Raw genomic sequence first — 12,945 nt, forward strand, 5'->3', positions numbered from 1 at the left:
TGGAAATGCAGTACCCCTGTGTGCAATGGTCACAGCCAGAAGCAAGTAGTTTGTGACAGCTGCACACAGTGAGAAGAGAGAAGATGGTGGACAGTGTTATGGTCCCCGGACCTACTGAATGTTCTCTGTTCGTCCTCCATAGTCAAACAGACAGACGGACACACAAACAATGGATTTTTACATTTTTTATACCTGATTGATTGATTGTTTTGTGATAAAATGTGAATAAAAAGTGATAAATAAACATGTCAAAAATGAAATCACTCTTTTGTTGACCAAAATATAATTAAAATCATCATCTTTAACCAAAATTAAAGACATTGTTTAAGTTTATTGCAAAAACGCATTGATTCCAATTGGGGTCAGTTTGATCCCACTCATGGAAGAGTGTAGGTATTGAGGGGTCATGCATCCAAGGGTTAGGCTAGAAAAACCATCCCTTAACAGAGGTGGTGGCCTAAGACACCACCTATCACCGATTTACAATGCAGTGTTGAATTCTCTGCCCAAACAGCTGAGATCACACTCAGGATCATGTGAGCTTAACGACCCATCAACACCAGTGGGTACTTACAACTCTCTGGCACTGTTAACATTTGGTATTAAGAATCTGTCCTGGGTGATCCGATCACAAGTGGACAGCTCTTAGCCTGCAGTTCACACATGGCATTAACGAGCTCCTCGAATGCATCTTCAGTGACCACTTGTGATCGGATCTTACTTTCCCGCTCTGTATGAAAATAAACACGGAGGCTCAGTCTCCTTCATTAGACCGATCATATAATAATATAAAACACCATGTAATGAAATAAAGTGTGATGCAGAATCGCAGCACAGAGAGAGGGAGAGCTGCTGCGCACGAGCAAGGAGGGACGGGGGAGGGAAGGAGTGGCTGATCGCCGACTAGTGTGACCACGTGATCTAAAACTTTGTTCGATCATGAAGCCTGATTTCCTCCACAGCTCTGTGTTTATCAAATATATGATACACAGCAGACTGGAGTCTCTGTTAACAGTGACAGACAGACAGACAGACAGAAAGATCCGCTTTATTAACACACAGAAGCGTCGGTCTCCTCCCCGCTCTGCGTTATTATAAACTATGATGATCTGCACGTGGGTTATAGCTCCTGCTTGTGTCATTCACGGCATGTGATTGTAGTTTATACTTGGTAACTGTACGCGAAAATACGGGACAGATTGAGAATGCTATTAAGCCAGGGGCAGAGCATGAAACACACACAGATCTGTGTCCTCCTCACTGCGCTGCATGGTTAAAAACTCTGATTAACTTCATGTGGATCACTTGATTTTTAAACTGTGATGAATGGCTCCTGGATCATATCTCCGACCCCCGCTGTCTCTCTCCCTTGTCAGTTTGGGATCATCCTGTATTAAAAAATGTATTCTCTCTCTCAATTAATAAATACTGACACGTTTTGTCTGTATTTCTGTGCACAGTACGCTCTCTTGCATAAACTATGTTTTCACAGCTGGAGTGACATGAGACATAAATAAAAATACGATTTTTAAGAGACACAGTGGAGAAATGTTAAATCAGACAGGAATGAAAGTAGAGGTCTCCCAGTATCCACGGTAACGATCACGTGGATATGGGGAGAGTGGGCAGTTGTTAATGTGGCCCAGGACACATGTGCGTTCACACTACCAGACGTATGTGGATAAATGCGTCCCAGACCACCTCCGTGTGTGGCCTGCTGATGGGATATGAATGTATCTTCAATCCGTCCTGGGAGCGTTCAGACCTGTCGTTAAGGCTGTCCACTTGTGATCCGATGACGAAAACCACATGTTGATACCTGGTCGGAACAGCCTCTGTCAGTGATACCGTGTTCACAGCTCAGGCTAACGACTCACCCCTGATTACACATCAATTAGCATACTAATGGCCTACAGAGGCTTATATTTCTAGCTCTGTCCACCAGTCAGTTAGAACTGAAGAAGCCTTTCGGATGAGAGCTGAAACATCTTCAAGAACTGCAACCAAGTACAGTTGTCTTTTGGATTAAGTTTAGAATTACCATGACCTGGATGACTGAGAACCTTCACAGACATGTCTGACATAATTAAAGTCCATGAGATGTCTATGCATTTAAAGCGGACATTGAGATTTGGGCTATGAAAGTTGAACCTGTTAACATTTATGCGAAATGAAAATAATGTAGTTCCACAACTGACACGCACTGCTCAGGTGGTCGATCTCAGTAGATGCAGTCCTCCATCGCTATCCACTGGCTATACCAGAATGCCCAAAAAGTTGTCTGTCACTCTCAGAGGAACAGGATAACTGCTGTGTTTCAAGATTGTGTCCACATGAGTTTTCAGCTTTTGTATATGTTTAAATGTTTGAGACATTTTGGAACTGGAGCTTACTACATTATTATAAGACACACCAACTCAGACAGAATAATTGTGTTATAGCTCTTACTTGGACATGGTCTTCTGAATGCTGTGGCGTTGTGGGCTAAAGGGGGGCTTTTCAGATTTAGTTGCAGCAGCTGATCCAAAGGCTTTCCCAGCTGCTTTAGATACACGTGTTGGTGTTGCTTTCAAATTGGAGTACACCATGGCCCCTCCTTCCGGCCCTCCAGCCACAGAGAGTCCTTGTCCAACAGCAGCCATAGCACTTACCCTCTCCCTGGGGAGAGTGTTGGTCGAGCCAATGGAATAGATGGGCAAGCTGGTATAAGGTTTGGATGGCAGACGCATCTGTTAGAAAATAATAAATAAAATAAGAGGAAGCATAATAAATAATGAGAAACAATTCTAATCATAATTATAGGTCTATGTCAGTGGTTAGGTGCTCAGGTATCAAGTTTTTGTGCCCAGTTTTGAACAAAAGGATGTAAAAATCCTTGTTTCACAGTATCAATCTTCAAACATAGTAATGATGCAAAAGAAGAAATGCATCTTACAATATGATTGCAATAATGTTTAAATTGATCTGGAGAAAGTTGGGCAAAGATTTAATCTAAACAGTATATGCCCTTATTTTGACTTTAAGTATAGCTCTGTTAAGTAAAGTTAAAGTTTTGAATGGAATCACATTACTTTCTATGGAAGCAGGATTCCTTGCTGCACAGGCACCTGAGTGAAGTATTTTACTTACCTTTTTGCAGCACTGTGAACACACAGGCCTGCAAAGAGAGAATGGACAAAAACAGAGGAAATTAGAAATGCAAAAAAAAACACATCCCTCTGAATAAGTTTTATTTGAAATGCAAAAATAATATTATTTACTTTTTGCAAAACTGACAGATGTAGGACCAGGTGAAAAAGGAAAATCGTTTGGTCCGACAACAGAAGCAAAGCTGCAAAAATAAAGGGTAATGGTTAAGTTTCTGTTTTATTCTGTACATGTACAAGCATGAGTTTCATAAAAGAAGTTACCTTTCCCTTTTTCATAGCATTGTAGATTTCTTTGTACTGCTGGAACTTTTCCAGTTCTGCCTTAACCAGTACCTGTCTTATGTGCATCACCTCGTCCACTGTCAGAGACAGACACTCCACAGGGAAACAAAATTCCTCCTGTAACAACAGTAACATACGTATATAGATACTCAGAAAGTGGTGAGTGACCCCTCAGCAGCAGATCAAATACAGGGCTCAGTGTTTATCATTATGGATGTTAAGATATCTGGATGTATGGATTGATCCCAAACTGGGAAATTGTGGCGTTACAGCAGCAGGTTATCAAATCAGATACAGTACAGGAGAAAATAAACACACAGTAAAAATAACCTTAACACTAGAGGAAGTAATATATACACCCAGGAATTCTAACAGCAATAATAAACAATAAACAATATAATAAACTCTATTAGTCTAAAATATAAACATATGTATATCTAAATATAAACATATCTGAAAGGTAAACCTACTCAAGTAAATCTAAAATACAAAACTAAGACATAACTTAGATGTAAACAAACATTACAGGGAGGTAGAGGTGTAAATGTACCATACAGTCTTCACAGTTGTAAATGTGCCATTGCAGTGTAGAGATGTCAATGTGCAAATACACTGATGAAGTGGTACTAAATGTTCAAGATGAATCATGTGCAAAGTTTAGCAGCAAAATGAATCGTGCAAATTTTAGTAGGAGCAAAACAAAGTGCAGTTTGAATAATTATCAGATTATCAGAACAGAGTCCAGTTTGAATGAGAGAGACATCAGGATGAGAGTTCCCTGCTCGACAGAGGTAAGCTGTTGTTCAGAGTTATTGCCTTGGGTAGGAAAGATTTTCTGTATCTGTCCTTGTGACAGCGGAGCTGCACCAGTCTGTTGGAGAAGGCGCTCCTTCGTCTGTCTAGGAGGTGGTAGAGAGGACAGACAGACAAACAAGAGCTGTTCCTCCTCAACTTATAGCCTGTTTGGGTACAGACTACATACTGGTAATAAGAAATTTCTCCACTGAAGAAAAGTACAGATTCAGATGTCTAAAACTCAAGTGATAGAAAAAGTTTATTCCAGCAACAGTGTAGGGAAGCGGAGTGTCTCACAAGTCCTGATTCAATATATTCTCTCAATGCTCTTGAAAGCTTGTTTCTATTTTTGAAATGGTTGTGGTTGTATTTCAGGGTAAACATCCTGACTCAAATGCTGTCCAAAAATATTTTTTTTACTCATAATAAATAGAAAGGCAACAAAGCAACACCACTGTGAGTTTTATGAAAACGAAAAGTTAGAGTAAAAAGCATCACAGGATCTTAGGTTAGGACTAATAGTTCCTTATAGCACATCTGACTAGCTTCCACTACTATTCACCAAGCTATAATATAGGAAGTATCTCCTCCGCCCGCCATGTCGTTTGATAAATCAGGATGTGAAGCAGCCGCAATGTTGTGCATAGCATGCAGAAACAAACTTTTAAATGGCAAATTCAGCCTCTAAGCCCTGCTAGATGGTTCTCTGGACAAGACAAAAGTTATTTGTATTTACAGTCGATGTGAACTGAGTGTTTCCACCACATATGTTTTGCTGCAGCACCGTCGCTGCTTCAGATTTCTGTGCAATTAAACGACTACGCTCCAAATGAACGGTCGTTCGCCTGCTCTCCTTGGTGAAGAAGAGCCCTGAAACGGTGAAACACTGAACACGCGGCTCACGTGCTGTGAGAACTGAATTGCGAGGTTAATATTTAGCTTTTGTGACTTAGTTAAACAGACTGCTGATGAAGACAGTCAATACAGCAGACAGAGAGACAGACAGAAAGGAAGGGGGGGAACGTGGCCAGTAGTGGTGCAGAGAGCAGAGGTGCAGGTGTGTCGGAGCAAAGTGATCAGATTAATGTAGTTTGTGAATTACAACTTAATTAGGTGAAGAAGACAGCACAATTAAAGTGTGGAAGTAAGACATAACCATCTAGAAAGAGGGTAAGTCTACATGTTATGTGCTTCTCAAAGAAATCATTGATATATGAGATTAATTGAAATCAATTGATTACAAAGCCTGTAATTAATTAGATTAATTTTTTTAATCACCTGACAGCAATAGTTTTGATATGATGTGCACATGCGCACATATCTGGGTGGTACAACAAACCCTCTATCCTGCGCCGTTGTTGTGTTGACAGTTGCCATGAGAAGGCGGACAGGCGGACCTCGGCAGGTGTCAATCAGCACGGGATCTGCCACGTCTACACAGTCCTGAGAAATGGTCTGAATACCCAAATGAGCTGTTTTTCAACAAAGTTTTCTAGTGGATCTGAATATTTATTTTTGTGGATACTTTATGACACACTCAACTCTAAAATCATATATGCATTTTTGCTATTTGAAGTTGAGTTTCCAGGGCCTTTAAGAACTATCTTCAGCATAAAGAAGAACAAGAAGTCCTGGAAGTGATGGTATGGCCCCCACAGAGCCCTGATCTCAAAATCATAAAGTCTGTCTGGGATTGCATGAAGAGACAGAAGTATTTGAGGAAGCCTACATCCACAGAAGATCTGTGGTTAGTTCTCCAAGATGTTTGGAACAACCTACCAGCCGAGTTCCTTCAAAAACTACTAACTACAACTACTAACATCAGCCTTCCCCATAGTATCATTATTGTTGCTGCTAATGCTAATAGTAGACCTGTTGACTTCAACTGTTGCAATTACGATTACCTCAGCCTTTATCATTACTCTGCTTCTCTCGCTAATTTATTTATTTATTTATTTATTTAGCCAATCTTCACCCTAGTCTACCACTATTATTGGCATTGTAACCATAAGTATGTGTCTGTTGTTGTTCATGTAACAAGGACATATGTTGTTGTGGTAACAAGAACATATGTTGTTGTTGCTCTCTTTGCCTGTCTCTATCCTGCATCTCCTTCTATCCCATTTTCGGCCCATCCAGTCGAGGCAGAGGGCTGTTCAACATGAGTCTGGTTCTGCTCGAGGTTTCTGCCTGTTAAAAGGAAGTTTTTCCTTGCCAATGTGCCGAATTGCTAAGTGCTACTCATGGTGGATTCATGTTGGGCCTCTCTTTAAATAACTTAACAAAGAGTCGGTCTAAACCTGCTCTTTCTGTAAAGTGTCCCGAGATAACCCTGGTTATGATTTGGCGCTATACAAATAAAATTTGATTGATTGATTGATTGATTGAAAAACTGTGTGCAAGTGTACCTATAAGAATTGATGCTGTTTTGAAGGCAAAGGGTGGTCAAACCAAATATTGATTTGATTTAGATTTATCTTCTGTTCATTCACTGCATTTTGTTAACTGATGGAAATAAACTAGTAACACTTCCATTTTTGAAAGCATTCTTAGTTTACAGCATTTTTTCACACCTGCCTAAAACTAAAACGTTTGCATGGTACTGTATGTGTGAGCAAACCTCAGATAAAATACAGTTTGTCCTCAGTACAATGTATGAATACGGCAACCTGCTCTAATGTTGTATATGCTGAGGAAGACAGGCAAACCAACTCTCTTTCTTTGATGTAAATTCCACTGCATAGAGCGAAAACAGCTTATTTCAACTTTAGTGTAAAAGCCTAGATAGGGTGGGGAGCTTGGAAAAGGTTGCAGATTAGAGGGAGAAGGGCTATAGAGGGGAGGAGGAAATGGGGGATCAAGGGATAATATGTAGGTATTATCTAACCTAAATAGGAGAATGTGAGGGTGTGTGTTAGGTTGGGTGAAGAGAGCCACTCCTGTAGTTTAAAGAGGCCAGCAGTTAACAACATAATATGGCATAAATAATAGTATTGTACTATTTACTGTTTGTTTGTAAATAGTGACTGATTTATAAAGTTTAAAAAAAAAAAAAATAATGAAACCACATTAAGTCATTCCTCTCTTGCACCATTTCCCTCCTGTAAAGTAGCCTACTTTTTCCCAGTACATTTCTTCTCTTAAGATTATACTACTACTGTGAAAGGATGTCTTACTGACCAGAGATTTGGAGTTCTGTTTCGAGGGTGGGTGAAACTGTCGGACATTGGTGGGAGTTTCCTTCTCAATAGAGTGTCTTCTCTTGGGGGTCTGACGCCTCTCTGGCTGGGGAGTGGAGGAAATGGGCAGGAACATGGGGGGGGCTAGTAGTCATAGAGAGAAAAGATTTGAAAGACAGAAAACAAGGCAGTTTGACTAGAAAGCTTTTACTGATCGGTTAATTCAGGGTTCAAGAAATTAAGATTTAAAACAGCGACAAATACAACAAAATCTTAGGAAAGGATGGATGATGGTGCTGTCCATTAAGCTGCGAAAGGGATAGTTAAAAAAAAAACTCTGTCTCACTCTTCTTCCCCAGCGCAGACTCCGGGGATGTATCCTCCATCATGGATGTAGCAACACTGGAGCTACTGGCTGATCTCCATCCAACTATATCATCCTGTATGAACAAAACACAAGCAATTTATTAATTATTTGCTTCACACATGCCAGATGTAACTTCTAAAGATCCAAAAACAAATTCACACTGACGTCAGAGTCAGAGTTGTCCAGCTCAGCAAGGCTCGGAGCCTTAAGAAGCCTTTTCCTCTGAGGTGCAGACTGAGATCCTGAGGGTTCTACCCTGGGAGATGTTGATCCAGTGGTCAGAGACAGAGAGCTGGACACCCTCCTGCCCATGTATGGACTAAACTCATCTGCACAGAGCCACATCCAGGAGAATCAATTAGACAAAAGTAGGAAAAGAACTTCAAAACACTTCCTTATATGATTCCTTGCATTCTGCCAGTTGAAAAGAGGTGGTGAATCCTATACAAAGGACTGAGGTTTATGATTAAAGAGATCAGTCGGAATTAGTTGAGTGGGTCAGAGAGGATGCAGAGGAGCAAACAGGTGTAACTCACAGAGGACGGATGCCTCTTTCAATTTAATATGTTACCTCTGAAATGCCAAAATTTTATTATTTTTCCTGAAAGCCTTCATGTTATATTTTGAGGGGAGCTAAATTCTTGAAACGAAAATGCCCCAGTTGACTAACAAGGTCAATCTGCACTGAAGGAGGAGTCATTACGTCTGCTTTATCAAAAAAACACAACGAAACATAAAGGCTTGCCACCTGCCAAACTGCCCGACTCTCTCTGTGGAAAAGAGGGATTAAGGAAGGGAGGGAGTGGGAGGAGAGGACACAGGGGGCTGCAAAAGCCAGATAAAGAGCTGAAGCTGACAAGATCTTTTGGAGCTCTGAAACCTCTCTGTTTTTTTCTTAAGGCCTGTTTGTAGAAAAGGTATCAACATGATCCACTTTTTTCTACTGCTAGACTAGAACTAACCTTCTTTCTATAACCTAATATTCCTGAAAGACTACATCACAAGGCTTGCTACTTTTTTACACACAAACAAACAAGCCACAATTAATCATAAATGTATCATCTTCCTATTTCTTGGCCAGGCTCCAGTATTTAAATATTAACATCAAGGAGATATTAGTCTACAGACAATGTTTTTAGGTTAAGGGTGAACAAGGCTTTCCAAACCACAGAAATGCTCATACTTTACCTAATCCAATACGGAACAGATCCTTTGGCATACTGCAAGTTTTGCCAAAACCTAAAGGGGACATCTCTTTCATTAGGACAGCTATAGGAATATTTGACCCATTTTTTGTGAGTCAACACTGTAAGTCCAATGATATATCACAAAGAATGCATTTATTTAGTTATTGTTTCATTATTGGTTTGTAAATTTTTCTAAATTTCCACCATGTCCCTCAAAAATGCCAAGGCATTGGTTTCCATCAAAGTTAGCTGAAAGCAAATGAAAACGCACGATTAAAACCTCACTCAATTTCACTAAAGTGTCTGTAGACATGCACAATCTCCACTATAGAGCAACGTGAGAATCAAACTATTCACTCTGTATGAGATAAAGCTCAGTTCATGCAAACACAGATTTTTTGGACAGTATGAATGAGAAAGCGTGAGGTGATAACGCTTGTGATGAAAAACACTGGCAAACAAGGGGAGCCTAGATTTTTGCTTAATCAAAACTCATTCATTAAGTTGGTCATGTGCATTTAAGGCTAAACCCATGAAACCCATGAAAGAGCATCACTCAGTTTACAGAGTTCCAAGTATTTGTAGAGGAAGGCTGCACGCTTATCCATCTGTACTATTAATTTGGTAAAGTCCAGGGCACCTGCTTCACCCTAGTGTAATCCAGGTTATTTTACAGAGTTTACAGATCTTTCGTAAATGCATCACCTTCAAGCTATCAGAACAAGCCGTAAGCGGCTGCACACAGAAGCTTTTCCCCCATGGCTACTGCTTTGTGCCGTTAAGATAGGTGTATGACAAAAGTAAAGTTAGATATGAAGAAAAGCAAGATAAGGTTATTTTTGATTTCCCAAAGTTGAAGTGAACTTGAGTAAAGCTGGCAATTTCGCCAGTTACTGTGTGGGAGAAGTTTTCACCAGCAGAAACTCCTCTCAGCATTGATATCCTGGTGTGAGTTTGTGTATTGTGTGTGAAATGAAGTTTTTAATATACTGTTGTTAGTATTAACAAGCTGTTCAGCCGTCCACATTTAATGACTAAATTGCGGTCTAGAAGATTAATGTAAAATATAAATGTTTGTTATTTTGAGGTACTTTGGAGCACAAATTCATAAATTGATAAAGACAGCAATGGTTAGTTTGTAGATGTTTTCATTATTGTATGAAAGGTACTAATTGAGCTACAGGAGGCTATACGTAAAGTTGAAAGATAATTTTAAATTGTAAAACAACTGCTCTGATCTTCCCAACTCACAGGTTCTGTCATCTCACCTGGATGCTGATCGATGGATAATGTGCCGTTGCAAGGGGCTGTAGAAAACATGTCAAATGGAATCGAACCTGACGGAATATTTTATTCTATTTGCACATTCCTTTTCTGAGTTCTCAGTCATTTTATTGGACTAAAACTAGCATAAAGGAACTTCGCACACTAAGGAAAATCACAAAAAGGAGACAAACTTGAGAGGGACAAAAACTGAAGTGTCCTGAAATATCTAAAGGTTAACTAAAGGCTAAAGGGTATACATTAAAGCTGCAGTAGGTAACATTACTAAAACTACTTTTTGTCATATTTGCTCAAACTGTCACTTTAAACATGCAGTAGTACATGAAAAAAAATCATGTTCCTTTGGCTCCTCCTACTGCTCCTAATGGCATTTGCAAGAATCCAACACTCCCAAAACACAACAACAAATCAGAGTCAAGCAGTCACTCAGGCTGCTGTCAATCACACGCTGCGTAGCACCACTCCTCCGTGCGTGATCACACGGTCAAGCTCAATTTCTTCAGTGTGCGCAGCATCAGCCGGTTTGTGTCCACAAAGGCTTAAAAACAACCATGGAATGAAAAAACTGCCAGTCCCTCCATCGCCAACTACAGCTTAGACTACAAAGACCGTTAAACCGAAGGGGGCTGGCAGGGTTTGTCAAGTGTGGGGTGGGGAGGGAAGGGGGCATTTAAGTCATCAATAGTAGGGGGAGAGTGTTGTTGGTAAATGGGGTCCAGTATCTGTTGAAAGAGTCTATTTGGTTGTTTTTTAAAGCTATTTGTCTTTCTGTAGAGATGTATTCTGATAGTAGATGGTGCCACTGGGATGCTGAGATGTCATTTGTGTTTTAGCTATTGTTAAGGCAACCAGAATAGGTTGTCCATATTTCAGTGGCAGTTCAACTGATGAGAGATCTCCCGGCAGACAGACAGATGAGGAGGCTGGAATCCTGCGACCTATGGTTGTGGATAGTGTGTGTATATAATAATAAATTATAATAATACATTTTATTTGAAGGCGCCTTTCTCGGCACTCAAGGACACCGTACATAGATATATATATATATATACACAAAATACACATTAAAAGAGAGAGAAAAAACAAACAAAACAAGAAAAACAATAAAAGTGACAAAGCAATTAGCGTCATGTGGAATAGGCAGATTTAAACAGATGTGTTTTGAGTTTTGAATTAAAATCGGGGAATGAATCGATGTTTCTGAGTTGGAGTGGTAATGAATTCCAGAGACGAGGAGCAGAGCGGCTGAATGCTCTGCTCCCCATCGTGGTGAGACGGGCGGAGGGGACAGACAAGTGTAAGGAGGAAAAGGATCTGAGGGAGTGGGAGGGAGTGGGAACATGGAGGAGGTCGGACAGATATGGGGGGGCGAGGTTGTGGATGGCCTTGAATGTTAACAGGAGGACTTTGAATTGAATACGGAACTGAACCGGGAGCCAGTGGAGCTGATGGAGGACAGGAGCGATGTGGTGGATGGAGGGGGTTCGAGTAATGATACGGGCAGCTGAATTTTGGACCAGTTGAAGTTTATGGATGGATTTGTGAGGGAGGCCGAAGAGGAGGGAGTTACAGTAATCCAGACGGGAAGTGACGAGACTGTGGACAAGGATGGCGGCAGTGTGGGGGGTGAGGGAGGCGCAGAGACGATTGATGTTTTTCGTAGGTGGAAGTAGGCAGACCGGGTAATGTTATTGATGTGGGATTGAAAGGATAGTGTGCTGTCAAGGATGACACCCAGACTCTTAACCTGGGTGGAGGGTGAAACGGAGGAGTTATCAATAGTGAGGGAGAAGCTGTTGGTTTTGGATAGAGTGGATTTGGTGCCAATGAGGAGAACCTCGGTTTTGTCACTGTTTAATTTAAGAAAGTTTAAGGTGAACCAGGTTTTTATTTCAGAGACGCAGTCAGTGAGGGAGGTCAGCTGAGAGTGAACGAGGGTGAAGTGGTGAGGTAGAGTTGGGTGTCATCTGCATAACAGTGGAACTGAATGTTAAATTTGCGGAAGATATTGCCGAGGGGAAGGAGGTAGATGATGAAGAGGAGGGGCCCCAGGACAGAGCCCTGGGGCACACCTGTAGTGACGGAGGAAGGAGTGGATTTAAAAGGACTTGAGTTGAATGAACTGAGTGCGGCCAGAGAGGTAAGGTGTGAACCAGTCTAACGGAGTGTGGGTGATGCCAATGGAAGGTAGCCTGTTGAGGAGGGTGGTGTGACAGATGGTATCGAAGGCTGCACTAAGGTCGAGGAGAATGAGGATGGTGAGGAGTCCAGAATCAGCTGCAATAAGGAGGTCATTGGTGATTTTGATGAGTGCTGTTTCAGTGCTATGGAGTGGGCGGAAACCGGACTGGAACTGTTCATATAGGTTATTGTGGGATAGGTGAGAATGGAGTTGGGAGGCAACAGTTTTTTCGAGGATTTTGGAGATGAAGGGTAGATTGGAGATAGGACGGAAGTTGTTGAAGTTGGAGGGGTCGGCGCCAGGTTTTTTTTAGAATTGGGGTAATGGCAGCACTTTTGAAGGATGTAGGGACAGTTCCAGTGGTGAGAGAGTAGTGGATGATGGCAGAAATGAGGGGGACCAGAGAGGGGAGGCACGTTTTAACAAGTTGTGTAGGGAGGGGGTCCAGTTGACAGGCGGATGGCTTGGATTTCTGGATGAGTTCTGAGATTTCTGAGAGAGTGGGGAGCTGGAAGAAGGT

At 41.2% G+C, this 12,945-nt stretch overlaps 1 protein-coding gene across 1 annotated transcript in view; it reads right to left on the reverse strand.

Annotated features, from left to right (window-relative positions):
• LOC138584359 (protein spire homolog 1-like) overlaps window positions 1-12,945 on the reverse strand; it is a 142,766-nt gene that overhangs the window by 11,213 nt on the left and 118,608 nt on the right. The window contains exons 10-16 of the mRNA XM_069656568.1: window positions 7,938-8,101; window positions 7,752-7,845; window positions 7,407-7,549; window positions 3,411-3,548; window positions 3,261-3,331; window positions 3,130-3,157; window positions 2,449-2,729 (exon numbers count right to left, since the gene is read on the reverse strand). Coding sequence (XP_069512669.1) covers window positions 2,449-2,729; window positions 3,130-3,157; window positions 3,261-3,331; window positions 3,411-3,548; window positions 7,407-7,549; window positions 7,752-7,845; window positions 7,938-8,101 — 919 coding nt within the window. The remainder of the gene's footprint in view (window positions 1-2,448; window positions 2,730-3,129; window positions 3,158-3,260; window positions 3,332-3,410; window positions 3,549-7,406; window positions 7,550-7,751; window positions 7,846-7,937; window positions 8,102-12,945) is intronic.

Source organism: Semicossyphus pulcher, unplaced genomic scaffold, assembly GCF_022749685.1.
Source record: "Semicossyphus pulcher isolate SPU_LCO1_2020_fin unplaced genomic scaffold, fSemPul1.0.p SCAF_9, whole genome shotgun sequence".
NCBI lineage: Eukaryota > Metazoa > Chordata > Actinopteri > Labriformes > Labridae > Semicossyphus > Semicossyphus pulcher.